Below are 23,233 nucleotides of genomic sequence, written 5' to 3'. Positions count from 1 at the left end.
TTACCAACATTTCTGAAAATTGATATATAGCGTTTTGGAATGAAACTCTTCTTATGTTTCCCCATCTGAGCTCAGAGTAGATGAGAGATGTAATGTTTGTCTCTGTTGTGTTGAAGTCCAATCAAGCAGGAGAGACCAGCCTCCACTGTACCCAGCTGTGTGTCCATGAAGAGTGACAAGTCTATGAATCTTCCTATAGTGTTTAGAGAGGGAGACTTTTCTAACCTAAACCTTTTTTCCATTTTCATAGTCCTGAAGCAATATTAAACTAACACAACATTCCCTCCCTGTGTGTGTGTGTGTGTGTGTGTGTGTGTGTGTGTGTGTGTGTGTGTGTGTGTGTGTGTGTGTGTGTGTGTGTGTGCACTCCCTGGATGAGGAGATGTAATCTGATGTTTTGTCCACAGAAACCAACAGGAGAGATCAGAGTCAGAGATTCTCAGTGGTCAGTCTTCCCAGAGTCATCAAACAGACCTGGCCTCCATATTCAGTGTATGTGGTCCTGTTATGTACATTTGTTTTTGTTTACCTCAAGTAAAGGTGATCTGTCAATCATTCGTTAATGAGAAAGCATTTAGTCTCTTGCTTAACTGATTTACTTGATTTATTTCAGTTGCTTGAAGAGAATATTATGACATTTGTGAAGAACGAGCTGAAGATGTTCAAGAGGATTCTTAGTCCAGAACTCCCAGAAGGCTTTGAGAGTCAGAAGCAGGATAAGGAAGTGGTGGATGCTGAAGATGAGAAGCAGGAGAGCATTGCCAGAGAGGGGGCTCTGAAGATCACACTGCACGTCCTGAGGAAAATGAACCAGAAGGAGCTTGCTGACACACTGGAGAAAAGTAAGAGCTGTCTGCCTCATGTTGAATGCTGTTTTAGAACATTTAAAAGCTGTAGCTAAAGTACAGCTAAAGTAGCTGTGTAACTCAGTGATATTGTAGCAGCCTTAACACAACACCTAGTGACCTCATCAAGTAGCAGCAGGGATGTGTTGTGTTGATTCATTGAGAGAGAGAGAGAGAGAGAGAGAGAGAGAGAGAGAGAGAGTAATGCATTATGAAAACATTTATACAGTCAGTTGAGCGAAATAATTATTATAATTTAAAATGTCATAACAGTCCTAGAATACTGTAGGCTTTAAATCAGACGTAATATTAATATCCTCTGTGTTATTTCTTCATTCAGATGAGCTTGCTGTGATTTGCCAACGTGAACTCAAATCTAATCTAAAGAAGAAGTTTCAATGTGTATTTGAGGGGATCGCTAAACAAGGAAACCCAACACTTCTCAATAACATCTACACAGAGCTCTACATCACAGAGGGTGGAACAGGAGAGGTCAATAATGAACATGAGCTGAGACAGATTGAGACAACAACCAGGAAACAAGCAAGACCAGAGACTGCAGTCAAATGTAACGACATCTTCAAACCCTTAACTGGACAAGACAAACTTATCAGAACTGTGCTGACAAAGGGAGTCGCTGGCATTGGAAAAACAGTCTCTGTGCAGAAGTTCATTCTGGACTGGGCTGAAGGAAAAGCAAATCAGGATGTCCAATTTGTATTTTCATTCCCTTTTCGGGAGCTGAATTTGATGAAAAAGGAAAAACACACTTTGATTGCACTTCTCAATCACTTCTCAATGGAAACCAAAGAGTCAAGAATCTCCAACTACGACAAGTACAAAGTTCTGTTCATCTTTGATGGTCTGGATGAGTGCCGACTGCCCCTAGACTTCAAGAAGAACAAGATCTGTTGTGACGTCACAGAGTCAACCTCAGTGGATGTTCTGCTGACAAATCTCATCAAGGGAAATCTGCTTCCCTCTGCTCTCCTCTGGATAACTACCCGACCTGCAGCAGCCAATCAGATCCCTTCAGGGTGTGTTGACCAGGTGACAGAGGTACGAGGGTTCAATGACCCACAGAAGGAGGAGTACTTCAAGAAGAGATTCAGTGATGAGGACCTGGCCAACAGAATCATCTCACACATAAAGGCATCAAGGAGCCTCCACATCATGTGCCACATTCCAGTCTTCTGTTGGATTTCTGCAACAGTCCTTGAACACCTGTTGAGTACAGACAAGACAGAAGAGATGCCCAAGACTCTGACTGAGATGTACTCACACCTTGTGGAGTTTCATACCAAACAGAAGAATGATAAGTATCTTGGTAAAGAAGAGACAGGTCCACACTGGAATAAAGAGAGCATTCTGTCACTGGGAAAACTGGCTTTTCAACAGCTTGTGAAGGGCAATCTGATTTTCTATGAAGAAGACCTGAATGAGGCTGGCATTGATGTCAATGACGCCTCAGTGTACTCAGGATTGTGCACACAGCTCTTTAAAGAGGAATGTGGGCTGTACCAGGACAAGGTGTACTGCTTTGTGCATCTGAGCATTCAGGAGTTTCTGGCTGCTGTATATGTGTTCCTCTCATTCATCAACAACAATGAAAATCTAATGGCCAAACCTCAATCAACGTCCAGTAACTTTTCTGTGAGGATCAGACACAAGCATAAAGTTACTGTCTACAAGAGTGCTGTGGATAAAGCCTTACAAAGTGAGACAGGAAACCTGGACCTGTTCCTCCGATTCCTTCTGGGCCTCTCACTGGAGTCCAATCAGAAGCACTTACGAGGTCTACTGACAAAGACAAGAAGCAGCTCACAGAGCCATGAAGAAACAGTCAAGTACATCAAGGAGAAGATCAGGGAGAATCCCTCTCCAGAGAGGTGCATCAATCTGTTCCACTGTCTGAATGAACTGAATGACCATTCTCTAGTGGAGGAGATCCAAAGCTACCTGAGATCAGGAAGTCTCTCAGAAGAAGAACTGTCACCTGCACAGTGGTCAGCTCTGGTCTTTGTGTTGCTGACTTCAGAAAAGGAGCTGGATGTGTTTGACCCGAATAAATACTCCAGATCAGAGGAAGGTCTTCTGAGGCTGCTGCCAGTGGTCAAAGCCTCCAGAGCTGCTCTGTGAGTACATAAAATGACATTTAAGTACTAATCATCAGGAAGAAATATTCAGTTTAGAGAAAAATATATATTATAATATGTATGTAATATATTATATTATATTGAAAAACTTACTGAATCAATGCATTGATGTTCACATTAGTATAACAATATGACCATACAATTCTAGGAGACGGAAGATTAATCTATATGTTGTTTAAGAGAATAAACCAAATGCATCTGCCATTGTCCTTCTACACTACTGGTGTTAAATTAACAGTGTGTTTGTGAAATCATGATGATCTCTTTGCAGGCTGTCATTCTGTGGACTCACAGAGGAAGGCTGTGCTTCTCTGGTCTCAGCTCTGAGGTCAAACCCCTCACACCTGAGAGAGCTGGATCTGAGTAACAATGTCATGAAGGATACAGGAGTGAAGCTGCTCTCTGCTGTCCTGGGGAATCCCCACAGTAAACTGGAGACTCTGAGGTCAGTATTCCTGTATCACTCAATGAACACACACTCATTGGACACACACACACACAATAATTAATTTAGTAGTGTTTAGAAACATGTTATCTACTGTTAATAATGATACATTAATTCATGTATATACAGTACCAGTCAAAAGTTTGGACACACCTACTCATTCAAGGGTTTGTCTTAATTTTTTCCATTGTAGAATAATAGTGAAGACATCAAAACTATGGAATAACAAATATGGAATAATGTAGTAACCAAAAAAAGTGTTAAACAAATGAAATTATATTTTATATTTGAAATTCTTCAAATAGCCACCCTTTGTCTTGATGACAGTTTTGCACACTCTTGGCATTCTCTCAACCAGCTTCACCTGGAATGCTTTTCCAACAGTCTTGAAGGAGTTCACACATATGCTGAGCACTTGTTGGCTGCTTTTCCTTCACTATGCCGTCCGACTCATCCCAAACCATCTCAATTGGGTTGAGTTCGGGTGATTATGGAGGCCAGGTCATCTGATGCAGCACTCAATCCCTCTCCTTACACAGTCTGGAAGTGTGTTGGGTCATTGTCCTGTTGAAAAACAAATGATAGTCCCACTAAGCCCAATCCTGATGGGATGGCGTATCACTGCAGAATGCTGTGGTAGCCATGCTGGTTAAGTGTGCCTTGAATTCTAAATAAATCACAGACAGTGTCACCAGCAAAGCACCCCCACACCATAACACCTCCTCCTCCATGCTTTACGGTGGGAAATACACATGCCGAGATCATCCGTTCACCCACACCGCTTCTCACAAAGACACGGCGGTTGGAACCAAAAATCTCAAATTTGGACTCCAGGCCAAAGGACAAATGTCCACCTGTGTAATGTCCATTGCTCGTGATTCTTGGCCCAAGCAAGTCTCTTCTTATTATTGGGGTCCTTTAGTAGTGGTTTCTTTGCAGCAATTCAACCATGAAAGCCTGATTCACACAGTCACCTCTGAACAGTTGATGTTGAGCTGTGTCTGTGACTTGAACTCTTTGAAGAATGTATTTGGGCTGCAATTTCTGAGGCTGGTAACTCTGATGAACTTATCCTCTGCAGCAGAGGTAACTTTGGGTCTTCCATTCCTGTGGCGGTCCTCATGAGAGCCAGTTTCATCATAGTGCTTGATATTTTTAACGACTGCACTTGAAGAAACTTTAAAAGTTGTTGAAATGTTCCGTATTGACTGACCGTCATGTCTTAAAGTAATGATGGACTGTCATTTCTCGTAGCTTATTTGAGCAGTTCTTGCCATTAATGGACTTGGTCTTTTACCAAATAGGGCTATCTTCTGTATACCCCCCTACCTTGTCACAACACAACTGATTGGCTCTAACGCATTAAGAAGGAAAGAAATTCCACAAATTAACTTTTAAGAAGGCACACCTGTTAATTGAAATGCATTCCAGGTGACTACCTCATGAAGCTGGTTGAGAGAATGGCAAGAGTGTGCAAAGCTGTCATCAAGGCAAAGGGTGGCTATTTGAAGAATCTAAAATCTAAAATATATTTTGATTTGTTAAACACTTTTTTGGTTACTACATGATTCCATATGTGTTATTTCATAGTTTTGATGTCTTCACTATTATTCTACAATGTCAAAAATAGTAAAAATAAAGAAAACCCTTGAATGTGTAGGTGTGTCCAAACTCTCGACTAGTAGTAGTGTGTATATATTCATATATGACTAGATATGGCAGGTTTCAGGACTCTGATGTATCTGAAAATGTTGAAAAAATATATTTTCACCACCAAAGAATTGCAGTGTGGTTTTAATATGATTTGACTCTTTGCAGGCTGTCAGGCTGTCTAGTCACAGAGGAAGGCTGTTCTTATCTGGTCTCAGCTCTGAAGTCAAACCCCTCACACCTGAGAGAGCTGGACCTGAGTATCAATGACCTGAAGGATTCAGGAGTGAAGCTGCTCTCTGCTGGACTGGGGAATCCCCACTGTAAACTGGAGACTCTGAGGTCAGTATTCCTGTAGTTGGTCAACAAGTGATAACTGTTCACCAGATCCACATGTGTTTACCAGGCACACATAGTCCACACCATATGTGTTTGGACAGTGAAGCTTACCGTTTTAAATTTTGTGCTATGCTCCAGCATCTTGGATTTAAGATAGAAAGTTTCATATTAGGTGACAGTACAGAATGTCACCTTTTATTTGAGGGTATTCATACATATCTGTTTTACTGTTTAGAAATGAAAGCACTTCATGTATCTAGTTCTCCCATTTGAAAAAGTCGTAATAATTTGTACATATTCACTTATATTGTATTAAAGTAGTCATAAGTTTAGTATTTGGTCCCATATTCCTTACCTGCAGTGATTACATCAAGCTTGTGATTCTACAAACTTGTTGAATGCATTTGCAGTTTGATTTGGTTGTGTTTTAGATGATGTTTTTCCTAATAGAAACTGAATGGTGAATAATGTCCTGTCATTTTGGAGTCACTTCACTTGTATTGTCAGTAAGAATGAAGATGTTTCTGAACACTTCTACATTCATGTGGATGCTACCATGATTATGAATAATCATGAATGAATCGTGAATGATGATGAATGAGAAAGTTACAGAGGAACAAGGATCATACCCCCTCTGTTATTGTTAATGGTGAGAGGTTAGTATGTTTTGTTGTAGCCTCTGTAACTTTCTCACTCATTATTATTCATGATTCATTCATGATTTTTCTAAATCATGGCATCATCAGGATTCAGTTAGTAGTGTTTAGAAACATGTTATCTACTCACTTAGACAGAAAATTACTCCAGTCATCATCCACCATTCAGTTACTATCGGGCAAAACATAACCCAAAACACAACCAAAACAAACTGCAAATGCAACCAACGAGTTTGGGACCAAATACTAAACTTTTGACTACTTTAATACACTATGAGTGAATTTATCAAAATACTTATGACTTCTTCAAAAGTGGGGGACTAGATACATAAAGTGCTTTCATTTCTAAACGGTGAAACAGATATGTATTCAAATACCCTCAAATAAAAGGTGACATTATATACTGTCACCTCATATGAAACATTTGATCTCAAATCCAAAATGCTGGAGTATAGAGCCACATTTAAAATGTTAGCTTCACTGTCAAAATAGATATGGTGTGGACTGTATACTCAATACAATCTACCGTAATTTTCGGACTATAAGCCGCGCCTTTTTTCCAATTTTTCGACCCCTGCGGCTTATATAACGGTGCGGCTAATCTATGGATTTTTACAGCTAATGGCCACTAGAAGACCTCCTAAATCTATGGATTTTACAGGTTACAGTCCACCAACTTTAACTCTATGGGCTCTATGACCGGTCCGCGCCCCCCACCTTTAAGCGGCGGGCTCCAGCAGGAAAAGCTGGAGGCCGGAAAAGAGTGAGACGGGTAGCGCGCAAAAGTAAAAGTGGAACCGAGAGTGGTACGAGAGACAGAACGAGAGACAGAACGAGAGCAAGACAGTTTGTGCAAAGGAAGTTTTCATGCACAAACCCTCATTATGGAAAACAAACGTAGAAATGCATATGATGCAGCTTTTAAGTTAAAGGCAGTCAATCTGGCTGTAAAAGAAGGAAATAGAGCTGCTGCACGTAGCCTTGGCATCAATGAGTCAATGGTGAGACGTTGGAGACGCCAGCGGGAAGAACTGTCTCAATGCAAAAAGTCAAAAAAAGCTTTCAGAGGTAATAAAAGCAGATGGCCCGAACTTGAAGACTTTCTTGAAGATTGGGTGAACACACAGAGAGCAGACGGCCGAGGTGTTTCCACCGTGCAGATCCGACTGAAAGCTGAAACAGTCGCCACCGAAATGAAAATTGAAAATTTTAGAGGTGGACCATCCTGGTGTTTCAGATTTATGAGACGAAAGGGACTCTCCATCAGGGCGCGGACGACTGTGTGTCAGCAACTCCCTCCCGACTACCAGGAAAAAATAACAAACTTCGGCGAATTCACACAAAGAATGATAGAGGAATATTCCATCGGACCGGACCAGATCATAAATATGGATGAAGTGCCTTTGACGTTTGACCTGCCTCTCACTAGGACTGTTAACAAGAAAGGTGAATCGTTCATCACGTTGAGAACCACTGGCCATGAGAGAACGAATTTCACTTGTGTTCTTGGCTGCACAGCATCTGGATTAAAGCTTCCGCCAATGGTGATTTTTAAGCGGATTACAATGTTAAAAGAAAAGATTCTGAACGGCATCTCCTTTAAAGTCAACAAGAAAGGGTGGATGATGGTGGATGATGGAAAGCGTAATGAATGAGTGGCTGAATGAGTGCTACGTCAAGCGCCCTGGAGGATTCTTTTGCCCAAAAAAAGCTTTGCTCGTTTTGGACAGCATGAGGGCCCATATAACGGATTATGTGAAAGCAGCCATTAAGAGCACAAACTCCATTCCAGCTGTGATTCCTGGGGGCACAACGAAGCATCTGCAGCCACTCGACATCAGTGTCAATCGTGCGTTCAAAGTGGCACTACGCGTTCAGTGGGAGGCGTGGATGACTAGCGGCGATAAATCATTCACCAAAACTGGTCGCATGCGAAAAGCAACTTTCGCTCAAGTTTGCGAGTGGATCCTGATAGCGTGGAGGAGTGTCAAAACATCCACGATCATTAACGGGTTCCGAAAGGCTGGACTGCTGCGTGATGAAGAGGAGGACGCCGCCACAGCTGAGGCCCTTCAGAGGCTGTTTGATTCCGACAGTGACGAAGAGGAGTTCGTTGGTTTTGAGACCGTCAACGAAGGAGAGAGGAGAGTGGCTGACGAAGCCACCCTGAGCCTGTTCGTTTCCGACACTGAAGATGAGGACTTTGGTGGTTTTAGTACGCAGGAAGAAGACGGAGATGAGGATTAATGACTTGACTTTTCTGTTTACAGCCGTGTACTGCACCTTAGCCTAAAAGATGAAGACGAGGATTCATGACTTTTCTGGTAGGCTGATTACCGTATATTTTAAGCAGCCGTGTTGCTGCAACTTTAGGTTTACGCGCTTACTGTAGTGTTACAGGCACTTTATTTTGCACTTAAAAAAAAAACACATTTAATTTAGCCATTGATATTGCCTCGTCAAGCGCTGTAAGCTTTGTTTTTTGTTATGGTACTACTGTAGGCTATAATGTAGATAAATATTCAAAGATGTGCACACTTTTTCAAGGTTTTTCAAAAATAACCAAAGTTAAGTGGTTAAATGATTGTGACGCTATTAACTAATTTTGATGGAATACGTTATGCAAATATGCAACTTGTTTGTTGAAATGTTAATAAATGGGAGCTTCCTCAAGCAGCCATCTCTTTCCCGACAATCCCCTCTGTGCACGAACCCTTACATATGGTAATTAAACATTAAAACACCTGCAGCTTATAGTCCAGTGTGGCTTATATATGTACACATCATTCAATTTAGCTGCTGCGGCTTATACTCCGGTGCGCCTTATAGTGCGGAAAATACGGTAAATTTGATACCTCACTGTCTGTCTTTTGACTGATAGTGCTTTTTAAACTGGTCTGGTCAGTCAACTCAAATATTCGTACTATACATGTCTCTCTCTACAAGCAATATTATGATCATTTCTAATAATGATACATTCATTTATGAATATATATGGCAGGTTTCAGGACACTGATATATCTGAATATGTTGTAAAAATATACTGCCACAATTTTCACCACCAAAGAATAGCAGTGTGGTTTTAATATGATTTGACTCTTTGCAGGCTGTCAGGCTGTCTAGTCACAGAGGAAGGCTGTGCTTCTCTGGTCTCAGCTCTGTGGTCAAACCCCTCACACCTGAGAGAGCTGGATCTGAGTAACAATGACCTGAAGGATTCAGGAGTGAAGCTGCTCTCTGCTGGACTGGGGAATCCCCACTGTAAACTGGAGACTCTGAGGTCAGTATTCCTGTAGTTGGTCAACAAGTGATAACTGTTCACCAGATCCACACGTGTTTACCAGGCACACATAGTCCACACCATATGTGTTTGGACAGTGAAGCTTACAGTAAAAAATGTGGTGCTATGCTCCAGCATTTTGGATTTCAGATATAATGTTTCATATTAGGCAACAGTACAGAATGTCTCCTTTTATTTAAAGGTATTCATATATATATATATATATATATATATATATATATATATATATATATATATATTTTACCGTTTAGAAATGAAAGCACTGTATGTATCTAGTTCTCCCATTTGAAAAAGTCGTAATAATTTGGACACATTGTCACGATCGTCATATGGAACAGACCAAGGCGCAGCGTGATGAACGAACATACTTTAATTAGTTAAAGTGTAAACACAATACAAAACAAGAAACGACTCGTGAAGTCCACGGTATCAATGACCGAACACGGAACAAAAACCCACAAACACAAAGGGAAAACAGACAGAATAAATATGGCTCCCAATCAGAGACAACCAACGACAGCTGACACTCGTTGCCTCTGATTGGGAGTCACTCTAGCCAACATAGAACTAAACACAACAGAAACTACCAACCTAGAAATAAACACAAAGAATGAACACACCCTGGCTCAACATATAGAGTCCCAGAGCCAGGGTGTGACACACATTCTCTTATATTGTATTAAAGTAGTCAAAAGTTTAGTATTTGGTCCCATATTCCTTACCTGCAGTGATTACATCAAGCCTGTGATTCTACAAACTTGTTGGATGCATTTGCAGTTTGTCTTGGTTGTGTTTTGGATGATGTTTTTCCCAATAGAAACTGAATGGTGAATAATGTCCTGTCATTTTGGAGTCACTTCACTTGTATTGTCAGTAAGAATAGAAGATGTTTCTGAACACTTCTACATTCATGTGGATGCTACCATGATCATGAATAATCATGAATGAATCGTGAATGATGATGAATGAGAAAGTTACAGAGGAACAAGGATCATACCCCCACTGTTATTGGTAATGGTGAGAGGTTAGCATGTTTTGTTGTAGCCTCTGTAACTTTCTCATTCATTATTATTCATGATTCATTCATGATTTTTCTAAATCATGGCATCATCAGGATTCAGTTAGTAGTGTTTAGAAACATGTTATCTACTCACTTAGACAGAAAATTACTCCAGTCATCATCCACCATTCAGTTACTATCTGGCAAAACATAACCCAAAACACAACCAAAACAAACTGCAAATGCAACCAACGAGTTTGGGACCAAATACTAAACTTTTGACTACTTTAATGCATTATAATTGAATTGGTCAGAATACGTTTGACTTCTTCAAATAGGGGGACAAGATACATAAAGTGCTTTCATTTCTAAATGTTGAAACAGATATGTATTAAAATACCCTCAAATAAAAGGTGAGATTATATACTGTCACCTCATATGAAACATTTGATCTCAAATCCAAAATGCTGGAGTAAAGAGCCACATTTAAAATGTCAGTTTCACTGTCAAACTAGATATGGTGTGGACTGTATACTCAATACAATCTAAATCTGATACCTCACTGTCTGTCTTTTGACTGATACTGCTTTTTAAACTGCTCTGGTCAGTCTACTCAAATATTTGTACTATACATGTTTCTCTCTACAAGCAATATTATGATAATTTCTAATAATGATACATTAATTTATGAATAGATATGGCAGGTTTCAGGACACTGATATATCTGAATATATGTTGAAAAAAATATACTGCCACTATTTTGACCACCAAAGAATAGCAGTGTGGTTTTAATATGATTTGACTCTTTGCAGGCTGTCAGGCTGTCTAGTCACAGAGGAAGGCTGTGCTTCTCTGGTCTCAGCTCTGAAGTCAAACCCCTCACACCTGAGAGAGCTGGACCTGAGCTACAATCACCCAGGAGACTCAGGAGTCAGACTGCTCTCTGCTGGACTGGAGGATCCACACTGCAGACTGGAGAAACTCAAGTATGTAGAGGGTTTATGTCAATGTTCATATCAGACATGTTGGAGTTATCAGGCTAGTTAAGACAAACATTCTGACCACCACTTGGACTAAGTTATATAAAGACTGTGTGTGTCTGTGTGTGTGTGTGTGTGGCCAGTGTGTGTGTGTGTGGCCAGTGTGTGTGTGTGTGGCCAGTGTGTGTGTGTGTGTCCAGTGTGTGTGTGTGTGTGTGTGTGTGTGTGGCCAGTGTGTGTATGTGTGTCCAGTGTGTGTGTGTGTGTATGTGTGTGTGTGTCCAGTGTGAGTGTGTGTCTGTGTGTCACACACTCACTCACACTGGACACACTCACACACACTGGCCACACACACACACACACACACACACACACACTGGCCACACACACACACACACTGGCCACACACACACACACACACACACACACACACACTGGCCACACACATACACACACACACACACTGGACACACACACACACACACTGGCCACACACACACACACACTGGCCACACACACACACACACTGGCCACACACACACACACACACACACACACACACTGGCCACACACACACACACACACTGGCAACACACATACACACACACACACACACTGGACACACACACACACACTGGCCACACACACACACACTGGCCACACACACACACACACACTGGCCACACACTTACACACACACACACACACACACAGACACACACACACTGGACACACACACACACACACACACACACACACAGACACACACTGGACACACATGCACACACACACACTGGACACACACAGACACACACACTGGAACCACACAAACACACACACACACACACACTGGACCCACACACACACACACACACACACACACACACACACACACACACACTGGACCCAAACACACACACACACACACACACACACACACACTGGAAACACACACACACACACACACACACACTGGACACAGACACTGGACGCACACGCACACACTGGACACACACATTGGACACACACACACACACACATACAAACACGCACTGTACACACACACAGGAGACACACACACACAGGACACACACGCTGGACACATACACACACACACACACACACATTGGACACACACACACACACTGGACACACACGCACTGGACACACAAACACACACTGGACACACACACAGGAGACACACACACACACACAGGACACACACACACTGGACACACATTCAGGACACACACACCACACACACGCTGGACACACGCACACACACTGGACACATACACAGGACATGCACCCACCCACACACTAGACATACACAATGGACACACACACACACACACACACACACTGGACACACACACACACACACACACACACTGGGCACACACACAAACACACACACACACACACACAAACTCGACACACACTGGACACACACACTGGACACACACACACACACAATGGACACACACACACTGGACACACACACACACACACACACACACACACTGAACACACACACGGACAAACATTCTTACCACCTCTTGGACAAAGTTATATGTTGACCATGTGACTGTGTGTGTGTGTGTGTGTGTGTGTGTGTGTGTGTGTGTGTGTGTGTGTGTGTGTGTGTGTGTGTGAGTTCAGGTGTATCCCTCAATGACTGTCTGTTCTTCTGCTTACCGCTACAGTGTGGAACATGGTGGAGAGAACACAATGAAACCTGGACTTAGAAAATGTGAGTGTTGACTGCTGTGAAGAATATGGCTAAGAATAAGTCTTAATTCAAGTGAAGTCAAAGTCAAAGACCACCATCATTACTTACTTGGTCATATTAAATATCAGCTGTAGTTCTACAGAAGCACAAATCAGGGACACCAAAGTTTACAAAGAGTTGCTTTGACAATGTGTGTGTATGTGTGTGGCATGTTCCTGTTATGTTAGAAATGTGTGTCCAGTGTTTGTGTGTGTGTTCAGGATGTGTGTGTGTGTGTCCAGAGAGTGTGTATGTTCAGGATGTGTGTGTGTGTTCAGTGTGTGTGTGTGTGTGTGTGTGTGTGTTCAGGATGTGTGTGTGTGTCCAGTGTGTGTGTGTGTGTGTGTGTGTGTGTGTGTGTGTGTGTGTGTTCAGGATGTGTGTGTGTGTGTGTGTTCAGTGTGTATGTGTGTGTTCAGGATGTGTGTTCAGTGTGTGTGTGTGTGTGTGTGTGTGTGTGTGTGTGAGTGTGTGTGTGTGTGTGTGTGTGTGTGTGTGTGTGTGTGTGTGTGTGTGTGTGTGTGTGAGTGTGTGTGTGTGTGTTCAGGATGTGTGTGTGTGTGTGTGTGTGTGTGTGTGTGTGTAATTAATGGGATTAAGTGTGTTTTATATTACCATACAGTATAACATATGATCATTGAACAAGTCTCAAGTTACCTTAACTTCTCCTTTTGATACCTAGAAACATCTACATTAAATGAATTAGTGAAAAGTGAGTTAACATTCTAATGTGAATGATGATGATTTCTAATATTGTGTCTGGTTTCATCCATCAGATATCTGTGATCTCACACTGGACCTAAACACAGTACACAGATTCCTCTCTCTGTCTGAGGAGAACAGAAAGGTGACACGTAGGGAAGAGGAGCAGCCGTATCCTGATCACCCAGAGAGATTTGAGTTCTGGAAACAGGTGCTGTGTAGAGAGGGTCTGACTGGGCGCAGTTACTGGGAGGTAGAGTGGAGTGGGAGAGAGGTTGGTATAGGAGTGGCATATAAAGGAATCAGCAGGAGAGGATTGGGTGAGGACTGTTGGCTTGGATACAATGACAAATCCTGGAGTCTGATCTGCTCTGACAACAGTTACTATGCCTGTCACAATAATGAGTCCACTACCATAGACGTCCCCTCCTCCAGCCCCCACAGAGTAGGAGTGTATCTGGACTGGCCAGCCGGCACTCTGTCCTTCTACAGAGTCTCCTCTGACACACAGACCCACCTGAACACATTCCACTCCACATTCACTGAGCCCCTCTATCCAGGGTTTAGGGTTTGGGATGATGACTCCTCAGTGTCCCTGTAAATAATAACCATGGTAACACTGACACACAAACACACACACACTGGAAACACACACACTGGACACTGTACACACACACACACACACACACACACACACACACACACACACACACTCACACTGGACATACACACACACTGACACAAACTCACACACACACTGGAGACACACACACACACACTGGACACACACACACTAGACACACACACAGACACACACTAGATTCACGCACACACACACTGGACACACACACACACTGGACACACACACACACTGGACATACACAAACACTGGACACACACACACACATACTGAACACACACACACACACACATACTGAACACACACACACACTGACACACACTGGACACACAAACACACTTGATACACTCACACTGTACACACACACACACACACACACACACACACACAAACTCTGAACAAACACACTGAACACACACACACTGGACAAACACACACTGGACACACACACACACACACACACACAAACACACAGATCACACACACACACACACACTGGACACACACTGGACACACACACACAATGGACACACACACACTGTACACACACACACACACAACACACACACACACACACACACACACACACACACACACTCTGAACAAACACACTGAACACACACACACCGGACAAACACACACACACACACACACACACACACAGATCACACACACTGGACACACACTGGACACACACTGGACACACACACACAATGGACACACACACACACTGGACACACACACACACACAGAGGACACACACACACTGGACACACACACTGGACACACACACACACACACGCATTGGACAAACACACACACACACACAGGACACACACTCATACACACTGGACACACACACATACACACTGGAAACACACAATCAGGACACACACATACACACTGGACACACACACACACCTGACACACACACACACAGGACACACACTCAGGACACACACACTCACACACACTGGACACACACACACACACACACAGGACACACACACAGGACACACACACTCACACACACTGGACACACACACACACACACAGGACACACACACAGGACACATACACACAATGGACACACACACACACACACACACTGGACACACACACACACACCTGACACACACACTCACACATACTGGACACACACACACACACACCTGACACATACACACACACACACAGGACCCACACACACAGGACACACACACACACACTGGACACACACACACACACACTGGACACACACACTCACACACACTGGACACACACAAACACACACACACACACACTGGACACACACACCTGACACACACACTCACACACATTGGACACACACACACACACACCTGACACATACACACACACACACAGGACAACACACACACAGGACACACACTCACACTGGACACACACACACACACACACACACACACTGGACACACACACTCACACACACTGGACACACACAAACACACACACACTGGACACACACACATACGCTGGACACACACACACACTGGACACACACACACTCACACTGGACCCACACACATACACACTGGACTCACACACACACGACACACACACATACACACTGGACAAACACACACCTGACACACACAAACACACAGGACACACACACTGGACACACACACACACACACACACACACACACACACACTGGACACACACACACCTGACACACACACACAAAGGACACACACACACACACTGGACACACACAAAAACACACACTGGACACTGGACACACACACTCACACACACTGGACACACACACACTGGACACTCACACTGGACACACATACATACACACTTACACACACACACACACACTCACACACACTGGACACACACACTGGACACACACACACTGGACACACACAAACACACACACACACTAGACGCACACACTAGACACACACACACACACTCACACTGGACCCACACACATACACACTGGACACACACACACACACACACTGGACACACACACACACAAACGCTGGACACACACACACACACACACACTCACACACACTGTACACACACACACATATTTGAAACATTGCCATGTGTTGGATTTTGATGAAAGGAAATCCCATATAGCCTACTGGACAGGACTTTGCTATGGCATCTTCTGTTTGGGTGTCTCAGGTCAGGTCTGAGCCATGATCAGAATGTGTCTCTGTGTCTATTTCCAGCCCTGCCATTTCTACCTGTCCTGATCTAGTGTTTCACCCCTGACCTCCTCACACCGTCTCACTGTCCATGTCTGCTTTTAGCTCCCACCTCTACTTCACTGTGTTATAATGGACCTTATGCTTGTTATGTCACCTCTGTAACCAGTTATCAAACATACTGACCTTTCTGACCCTATCCCATGGCCCTAATTTCTACAACTGAACATTTAAATTCCTCTATGAGTTTTGTTTCTTGTCCATTTACTTATGTATGTATTTGTTGTATATTGGGGTTGTGCCGCAGAGCATCATGGGGGTTTGTATGTGTTGAGATGATCACGTTCCAGATAAATGGTTGAACTGATTCCTGTCTCCTGTCTCATCATTATTGAATTGTTATACAGACGTGGTTATGAAACCCACGAGACATAACAAAAGATTGGTGATGAGTAAGTCTGAATCTACAGGAACTATTCTGTCTGGAAGAAGTGGGTTTTTCAACTGTTTAAAACTGTTATTTTCTGTGGTCCAGAATAGGCTAATGTTAGCACAGTGTATTGCTAGCAGAGGCAAGTGCATAGTCGAGCTAGCTAAGAAAGAGAGTTAACCAGTGGTGTAAAGTACTTGAGTAAAAAAACTTTAAAGTACTACTTCAGTAGTTTTTTGGGGTATACGTACTTGACTTTACTATTCATATTTTTGACTACTTTTACTTTTACTTCACTACATTCCTAAAGAAAATAATGTACTTTTTACTCCATACATTTTCCCCTGACACCCAAAAGTACTCGTTACATTTTGAATGCTTAGCAGGACAGAAAATGGTCCAATTCACACACTTATCAAGAGAACATCCCTACTGCCTCTGATCTGGGGGACTCAGTAAACACAAATGCTTTGTTTGTAAATTGTCTGAATGTTGGAGTTTGCCTCTGGCTGAACATACATTTTAAAAACAAGAAAATTGTCTGGTTTCGCTTTATGTAAGGAATTTGAAATGATTTATACTTGTACTTTTACTTTTGATACTTTAGTATATTTTAGCAATTACATTTACTTTTGATACTTTAGTATATTTAAATCCAAATACTTTTAGACTTTTACTCAAGTATTATTTTACTGGGTGACTTTCACTTTTAGTTGAGTCATTTTCTATTAAGGTATCTTTACTTTTACTCAAGTATGACAATTGGGTACTTTTTCCAACACTGGAGTTAACATCATCATGGACGGCAGAAAAGGACTTGAGACAGACATCGGAGCGGGAAAACAACGTAATTAAAAAGGAGGAATATACAGTGATTAAAGGAATGGACATTTATTCAACTGTGAAGACAAACCTTTTAATTAAATCTGCTAAATGAGCGAATTTAGGAGGAAACGTCAGTGAGTGAAGTGAATGAAGATCATGTGACTGAGGAAAATATTGCTGTGGTTGAGGACAATATTGAAGTGAGCGACAATCAGGAGCTTATTGAGAAATGAACAATTATTGGAATTGTTGGAAACATTGGACAGTTTGATAAAAGTATTGAGCAGTGGAGCTCATAGGCAGAGCGGTTTTGTCACGGTTTCGGCCGAGGCTGCCTCTCTTCCTTGCTCGGGCAGGCTTCGGCGTTCGTCGTCTCCGGAATACTAGCTGCCACCGTTGCATGTTTCTATGTTTGTTTGCTTTTGTCTGATTGTTGTCACACCTGTTATCATTTAGTGTCATTAGTGTCCTATATAGTTCTCGTTGTGTTTGTCAGGTGTTGTGTGTGATTGTTTTACTGTCGTGCCGGTAGGCTGTATTATTACCGTTTGCTCGGTTGAGCTAGTTTGCTCCTTAGTTTTTGGAGTATTTTGTCGCACCTGTTTGTGCGCTTGTGTTTTTGTTCTCTTTGATCTTGTTGGTATTGAGGACCAAGTGTGATTCATCACACCATCCTACAAAGTCATTTAGTACTGGGCCATGACAGAGGGAGGCCGTTCCTTCTCTTGCTAGAACAAAAATGGTACCTGCTGCGTGCCGACCCAGTAGCAAAGAACCTACCGATTCTACTTGTAGAATAGCAATGCTTGTCAGTGGCCAATAACTTGACTTTGAGCCAGTCAGAGAGCACGAAACCCCATGTGGGGGAGCCAGCAATTATTTATTTTTAAAGAGGGCATTTTCTGCGTACATCCACAGATGAGCCAGTCACACTTCATATGCAATGTAGGCTATGGGATGGTAGCTAGATAAGTGCACAGACGCAATGCACACAACACTAAATACTTCCTCCAAGACAGCTAACCACTGTAGTTAGTATTGCCATTATAATTAAATCACAATGGATTAGATAGTTTCCATTAAACAGCTGCCTGTGTTAGCTGCCTAGTTAGTGCAATGTCCTTAGCTAGCTAGCTATGTTGTGCTAGCTAGCGAATATGCTAACATTAACTAGTTAGCTAAACATTTGGCTATGGGCTGGCACTGGCAATATGGGATTATGGAGAGTGCCTTAAATGGTTTCTTCATCATCTTGCTAGGTAGTTATCTAGTAGTGGCCATCTGGCTAGTATCAACAAGGGCTTTGTACAAAATAACGACATTAGCGCAGATAACTTGGAATCTAGACCATAAGCAATACGCACATATATGCATTGCCAAACAACGCTACTACCACCTTCTGGTTTGGAGTATTTTAACAAGGCTGAGTGGCTGATGACTTCCAAGGTCTTTGCTGTGTGAACAAATACAGTGTGAATACATTAGTGAATACATAAAAAATGTATTCACTAAATGAAAGTCGCTCTGGATAAGAGCGTCTGCTAAATGACTAAAATGTAAATGTAAATGAACACATAAGAGATTGACTGCCGACACTGTTCAGAGGTGCTAAGTACTAAATAAAGGTGAAATAAAAATAAATAAAAAACTGTCGGCAGGCAAACGTTTGACAATACAACCGGTGTGTCTGAGCTTTTGGAGGAGGGGAGACACCCTTCTGTGCGTCTGTCACAGCTGAAGACTAACACAGAGGAAGAGGGCTGTTGGTCTGAGAGGAGGAGTGAAAAGGAAGGTAGGGGGAGAGATCAGGGCCTAAAGTGCTTAACAGTCCAGAGAGAGGAGTGTGAGAAAGCCATCAAGGAGACCACACCTCTGTTAAAATGAAGAAGCACCAGTAACTACAACCACAACCCCCTCTGCTTCCTCCCCTGGCCCCTCTCTACTATCCCCTCATTACCACTGGTGGTCCTGGAGGTAGAGCTCAGTGTTGCCAGATTGGGTAGTTTCACACCTAAAAGAAATGCGATGCAAGAAACATACAAATCCCGCCCACCCAGCTCACAGAGAAATCTGTTAAAATGTGGCTACTTTTTAGTGGATTGGGCAGGATTTTGGTTCTGATTGTGCTAGAAAGTGGCAATAGAATCTGGCAACACTGGTAGAGCTTTACCGGCCTTGGGGTGGGGAAGAAAGCCTCCGAGCAGCCTCCAAGTATGCTTTTATATTTTCCTTTAAGTGGAAAACATCAGATTTGTTCATGTTTAGCCTCTGGAAGACTATACATAGACTGAAAACTCAGAATGGATCCTGCTGAACAACTAGCAGTGAGTAATGATAGGATGTGTTGTCACGGTTTCGGCCGAGACTGCTCCTCCTCCTGGTTCGGGCAGGCTTCGGCGTTCGCCGTCCCCGGAGTACTAGCTGCCACCGCTCTATGTTTTCGTTATTTGATTGCTTTTGTCTGTCTGTTACACCTGTGTCCATTTGTGTGTTGATTACGTGTCGTATAAGTTCCTTGTTTTGCACTAGTATGATTGTGTGTTGTTTTCACTGTCATCCTGTTCGGAGCTACGTGTTTGCACTCTGTTTGTTTTGTGTTTAGTGTTTACGCGTGTATGCGTAATTCTCCCTCGCCTCTTGTTTTGTCGAGGTCGTGTTACTTTTGGACATTTGACTTTGGATTATTAAAGTCTGTTGGACTTAACCTCTGTGTCCTGCGCCTGACTCCTCCACCACATCCACATCGGTTCCCTCCTGACAGAACAACACACCCACATTGAGTCAGCAGGAACAGCGGCGGCACCCGAATCCCTGGAAGACCGGATCAACTACCAGGACACCATGATCCGGCAACTCGGGGCCGCCATGGAGGATGTGTCCAACACTCTGCGCCGATTGGTGAATCGAGAGGTGCCCACGCACTCTTACAACATCCCATCACCAACGGCCAGTCCTCCTCTCTCAGCACCGGAACCCAGTGGCATTCGGCTCTCGCTCCCGAGGGCATATGACGGTTCTGCAGCCGGGTGTCAGGGATTTCTCCTGCAGGTGGAACTTTACCTGGCCATCATACACCCGGCGCCCTCGGGATACGAGAGCGTCTCCGCCCTCATCTCCTGTCTATCCGGCAAGGCGTTGGAGTGGGCCAACGCCGAATGGAGGGGAATAGACGCCGCAACCATCACCTACGCGGAGTTCTCCCGCCGCTTCAGGGCCGTCTTCGATCATCCACCTGAGGGGAAAGCGGCGGGAGAGCGTCTGTTCCACCTCCGACAGGAGAAGAGGAGCGCACAGGAGTTCGCACTGGAGCTCCGGACACTAGCAGCGGATGCGGGGTGGAATGAGAGGGCCCTCATCGACCACTACCGGTGTAGCCTACGAGAGGACGTTCGTCGTGAGCGGGCCTGCAGGGACACCAACCTGTCGTTCGACCAGTTGGTGGACATTTCCATCCGTCTAGACACCCTGCTGGCTACCCGCGGACGTCCCGAGTGGGGGTCGTCCATTCCGCCCTCCAGCACCTCCGGGCCGATTCCTATGGAGCTCGGGGGTGCTGGCGCTAGAGAGAGGAGGAGAGGTAACCCGAGGGGGGCCATCCCCTGCACCACCTGTGGTCGTGGAGGACACACCGCGGCCAGGTGCTGGGGAGGGTCTCCTGGGAGAGGTGACAACAGGCCACGCACTGGGGAGTCATTTCAGGTGAGCAGGCGCCCCACTTACCCAGAGCTTTCTGTTGGTCACATGAGTATTCCTGTGAGATTTCCACAGGTGGCACCTCATTCCCAGCATAAGGCGCTAGTAGATTCAGGCGCAGCTGGGAACTTTATTGATCGGGCATTTTGTTGTAGGTTAGGAATTCCCCTTCGGCCGGTAGAAGCTCCATTTCCTGTCCACGCATTAGACAGCCGGCCGTTGGGGTCGGGCCTGATCAGGGAGGTCACAGCACCACTGACGATGACGACGCAGGGGGGTCATGAGGAGATCATTCAGTTTTATCTGATTGACTCTCCTGCGTACCCCGTGGAGTTGGGCCTTCCCTGGTTAAGCACCCATGATCCTACCATAGCGTGGCAACAGAGAGCTCTTATGGAGTGTCTGCCCAGTGTGTAGGGAGATGTTTAGGTGTTTCCGTAGGGGCGACCTCGGTAGAGAGTCCGAACCAAGTGCCCGCACTGCGCATTCCCCCTGAGTATGAGGATTTAGCACTTGTGTTTAGCAAATCGAGGGCAACACGGCTACCTCCTCATAGACAGGGGGACTGTGCGATAAATCTCCAAACAGGAGCGGCTCTGCCACGGAGTCGTGTGTATCCCCTGTCTCAAGAGGAGACAGCAGCTATGGAGACTTACATAGCCGAGTCCTTGGCACAGGGATACATACGGTCCTCCACTTCCCCGGTCTCCTCGAGTTTCTTCTTTGTAAAGAAGAAGGACGGGGGATTGCGCCCGTGTATTGATTACCGTAGTCTCAATCAGATCACAGTTAAATACAGTTACCCACTTCCACTGATTGCGACGATGACGGAATCGTTACGCGGAGTGCGGTTCTTCACAAAGTTGGATCTCAGGAGCGCGTATAATCTGGTGCGCATTAGGGAGGGGGATGAATGGAAAACAGCATTTAGCACCACCTCGGGTCATTACGAGTATCTCGTCATGCCATACGGGTTAATGAATGCTCCTTCAGTCTTCCAATCCTTTGTTGACGAGATTTTCCGGGACATGCATGGGCAGGGTGTAGTAGTTTACATCGACGACATCCTAGTGTATTCTTCTACACGAGCCGAGCATGTAGCCCAGGTGCGCCGAGTGTTGAGAAGACTGTTGCAGCATGACTTGTATGTCAAGGCAGAGAAATGCCTGTTCTTCCAGGACTCCGTCTCCTTTTTGGGTTATCGGTTGTCCGCGTCTGGTGTGGAGATAGAGGTAGACCGGGTATCGGCCGTGCGTAATTGGCAAACTCCAACAACGGTAAAAGAGGTGCAGCAGTTTTGGGTTTTGCTAATTACTACCGGAGGTTTTGGACAGGTTGCAGCTCCCATTACGTCCCTGCTAAAGGGGGGTCCGGTTCGTTTGCAGTGGTCGGCTGAGGCGGACAGGGCATTTGTCAAACTAAAGAACCTGTTCACCTCGGCTCCTGTGCTGGCGCATCCGGATCCCTCTTTGCCATTCCAAGTAGAGGTAGACGCGTCCGAGACCGGTATTGGGGCAGTTCTGTCACAGCGGTCCGGCACGCCACCTAAACTCCGCCCCTGTGCGTTCTTCTCCATGAAGCTCAGCT

General features: G+C 44.3%; 1 protein-coding gene across 1 annotated transcript; it reads left to right on the top strand.

The window, feature by feature from the left end:
- Positions 1-303: 303 nt before the first annotated feature.
- On the top strand, positions 304-2,999 carry LOC311141584 (NLR family CARD domain-containing protein 3-like). Its single transcript, XM_084176955.1, has 3 exons — positions 304-492; positions 614-842; positions 1,186-2,999. Exons 2-3 carry the CDS (start codon positions 632-634, stop codon positions 2,982-2,984), a joined length of 2,010 nt encoding a protein of 669 aa, XP_084033081.1. The 5' UTR covers positions 304-492; positions 614-631; the 3' UTR covers positions 2,985-2,999.
- The last annotated feature ends 20,234 nt before the right edge of the window (positions 3,000-23,233 follow it).

Source organism: Coregonus lavaretus (assembly GCF_964263955.1).
Source record: "Coregonus lavaretus genome assembly, chromosome: 2".
NCBI lineage: Eukaryota > Metazoa > Chordata > Actinopteri > Salmoniformes > Salmonidae > Coregonus > Coregonus lavaretus.
This window is presented reverse-complemented; position numbering and strand designations above follow the sequence as displayed.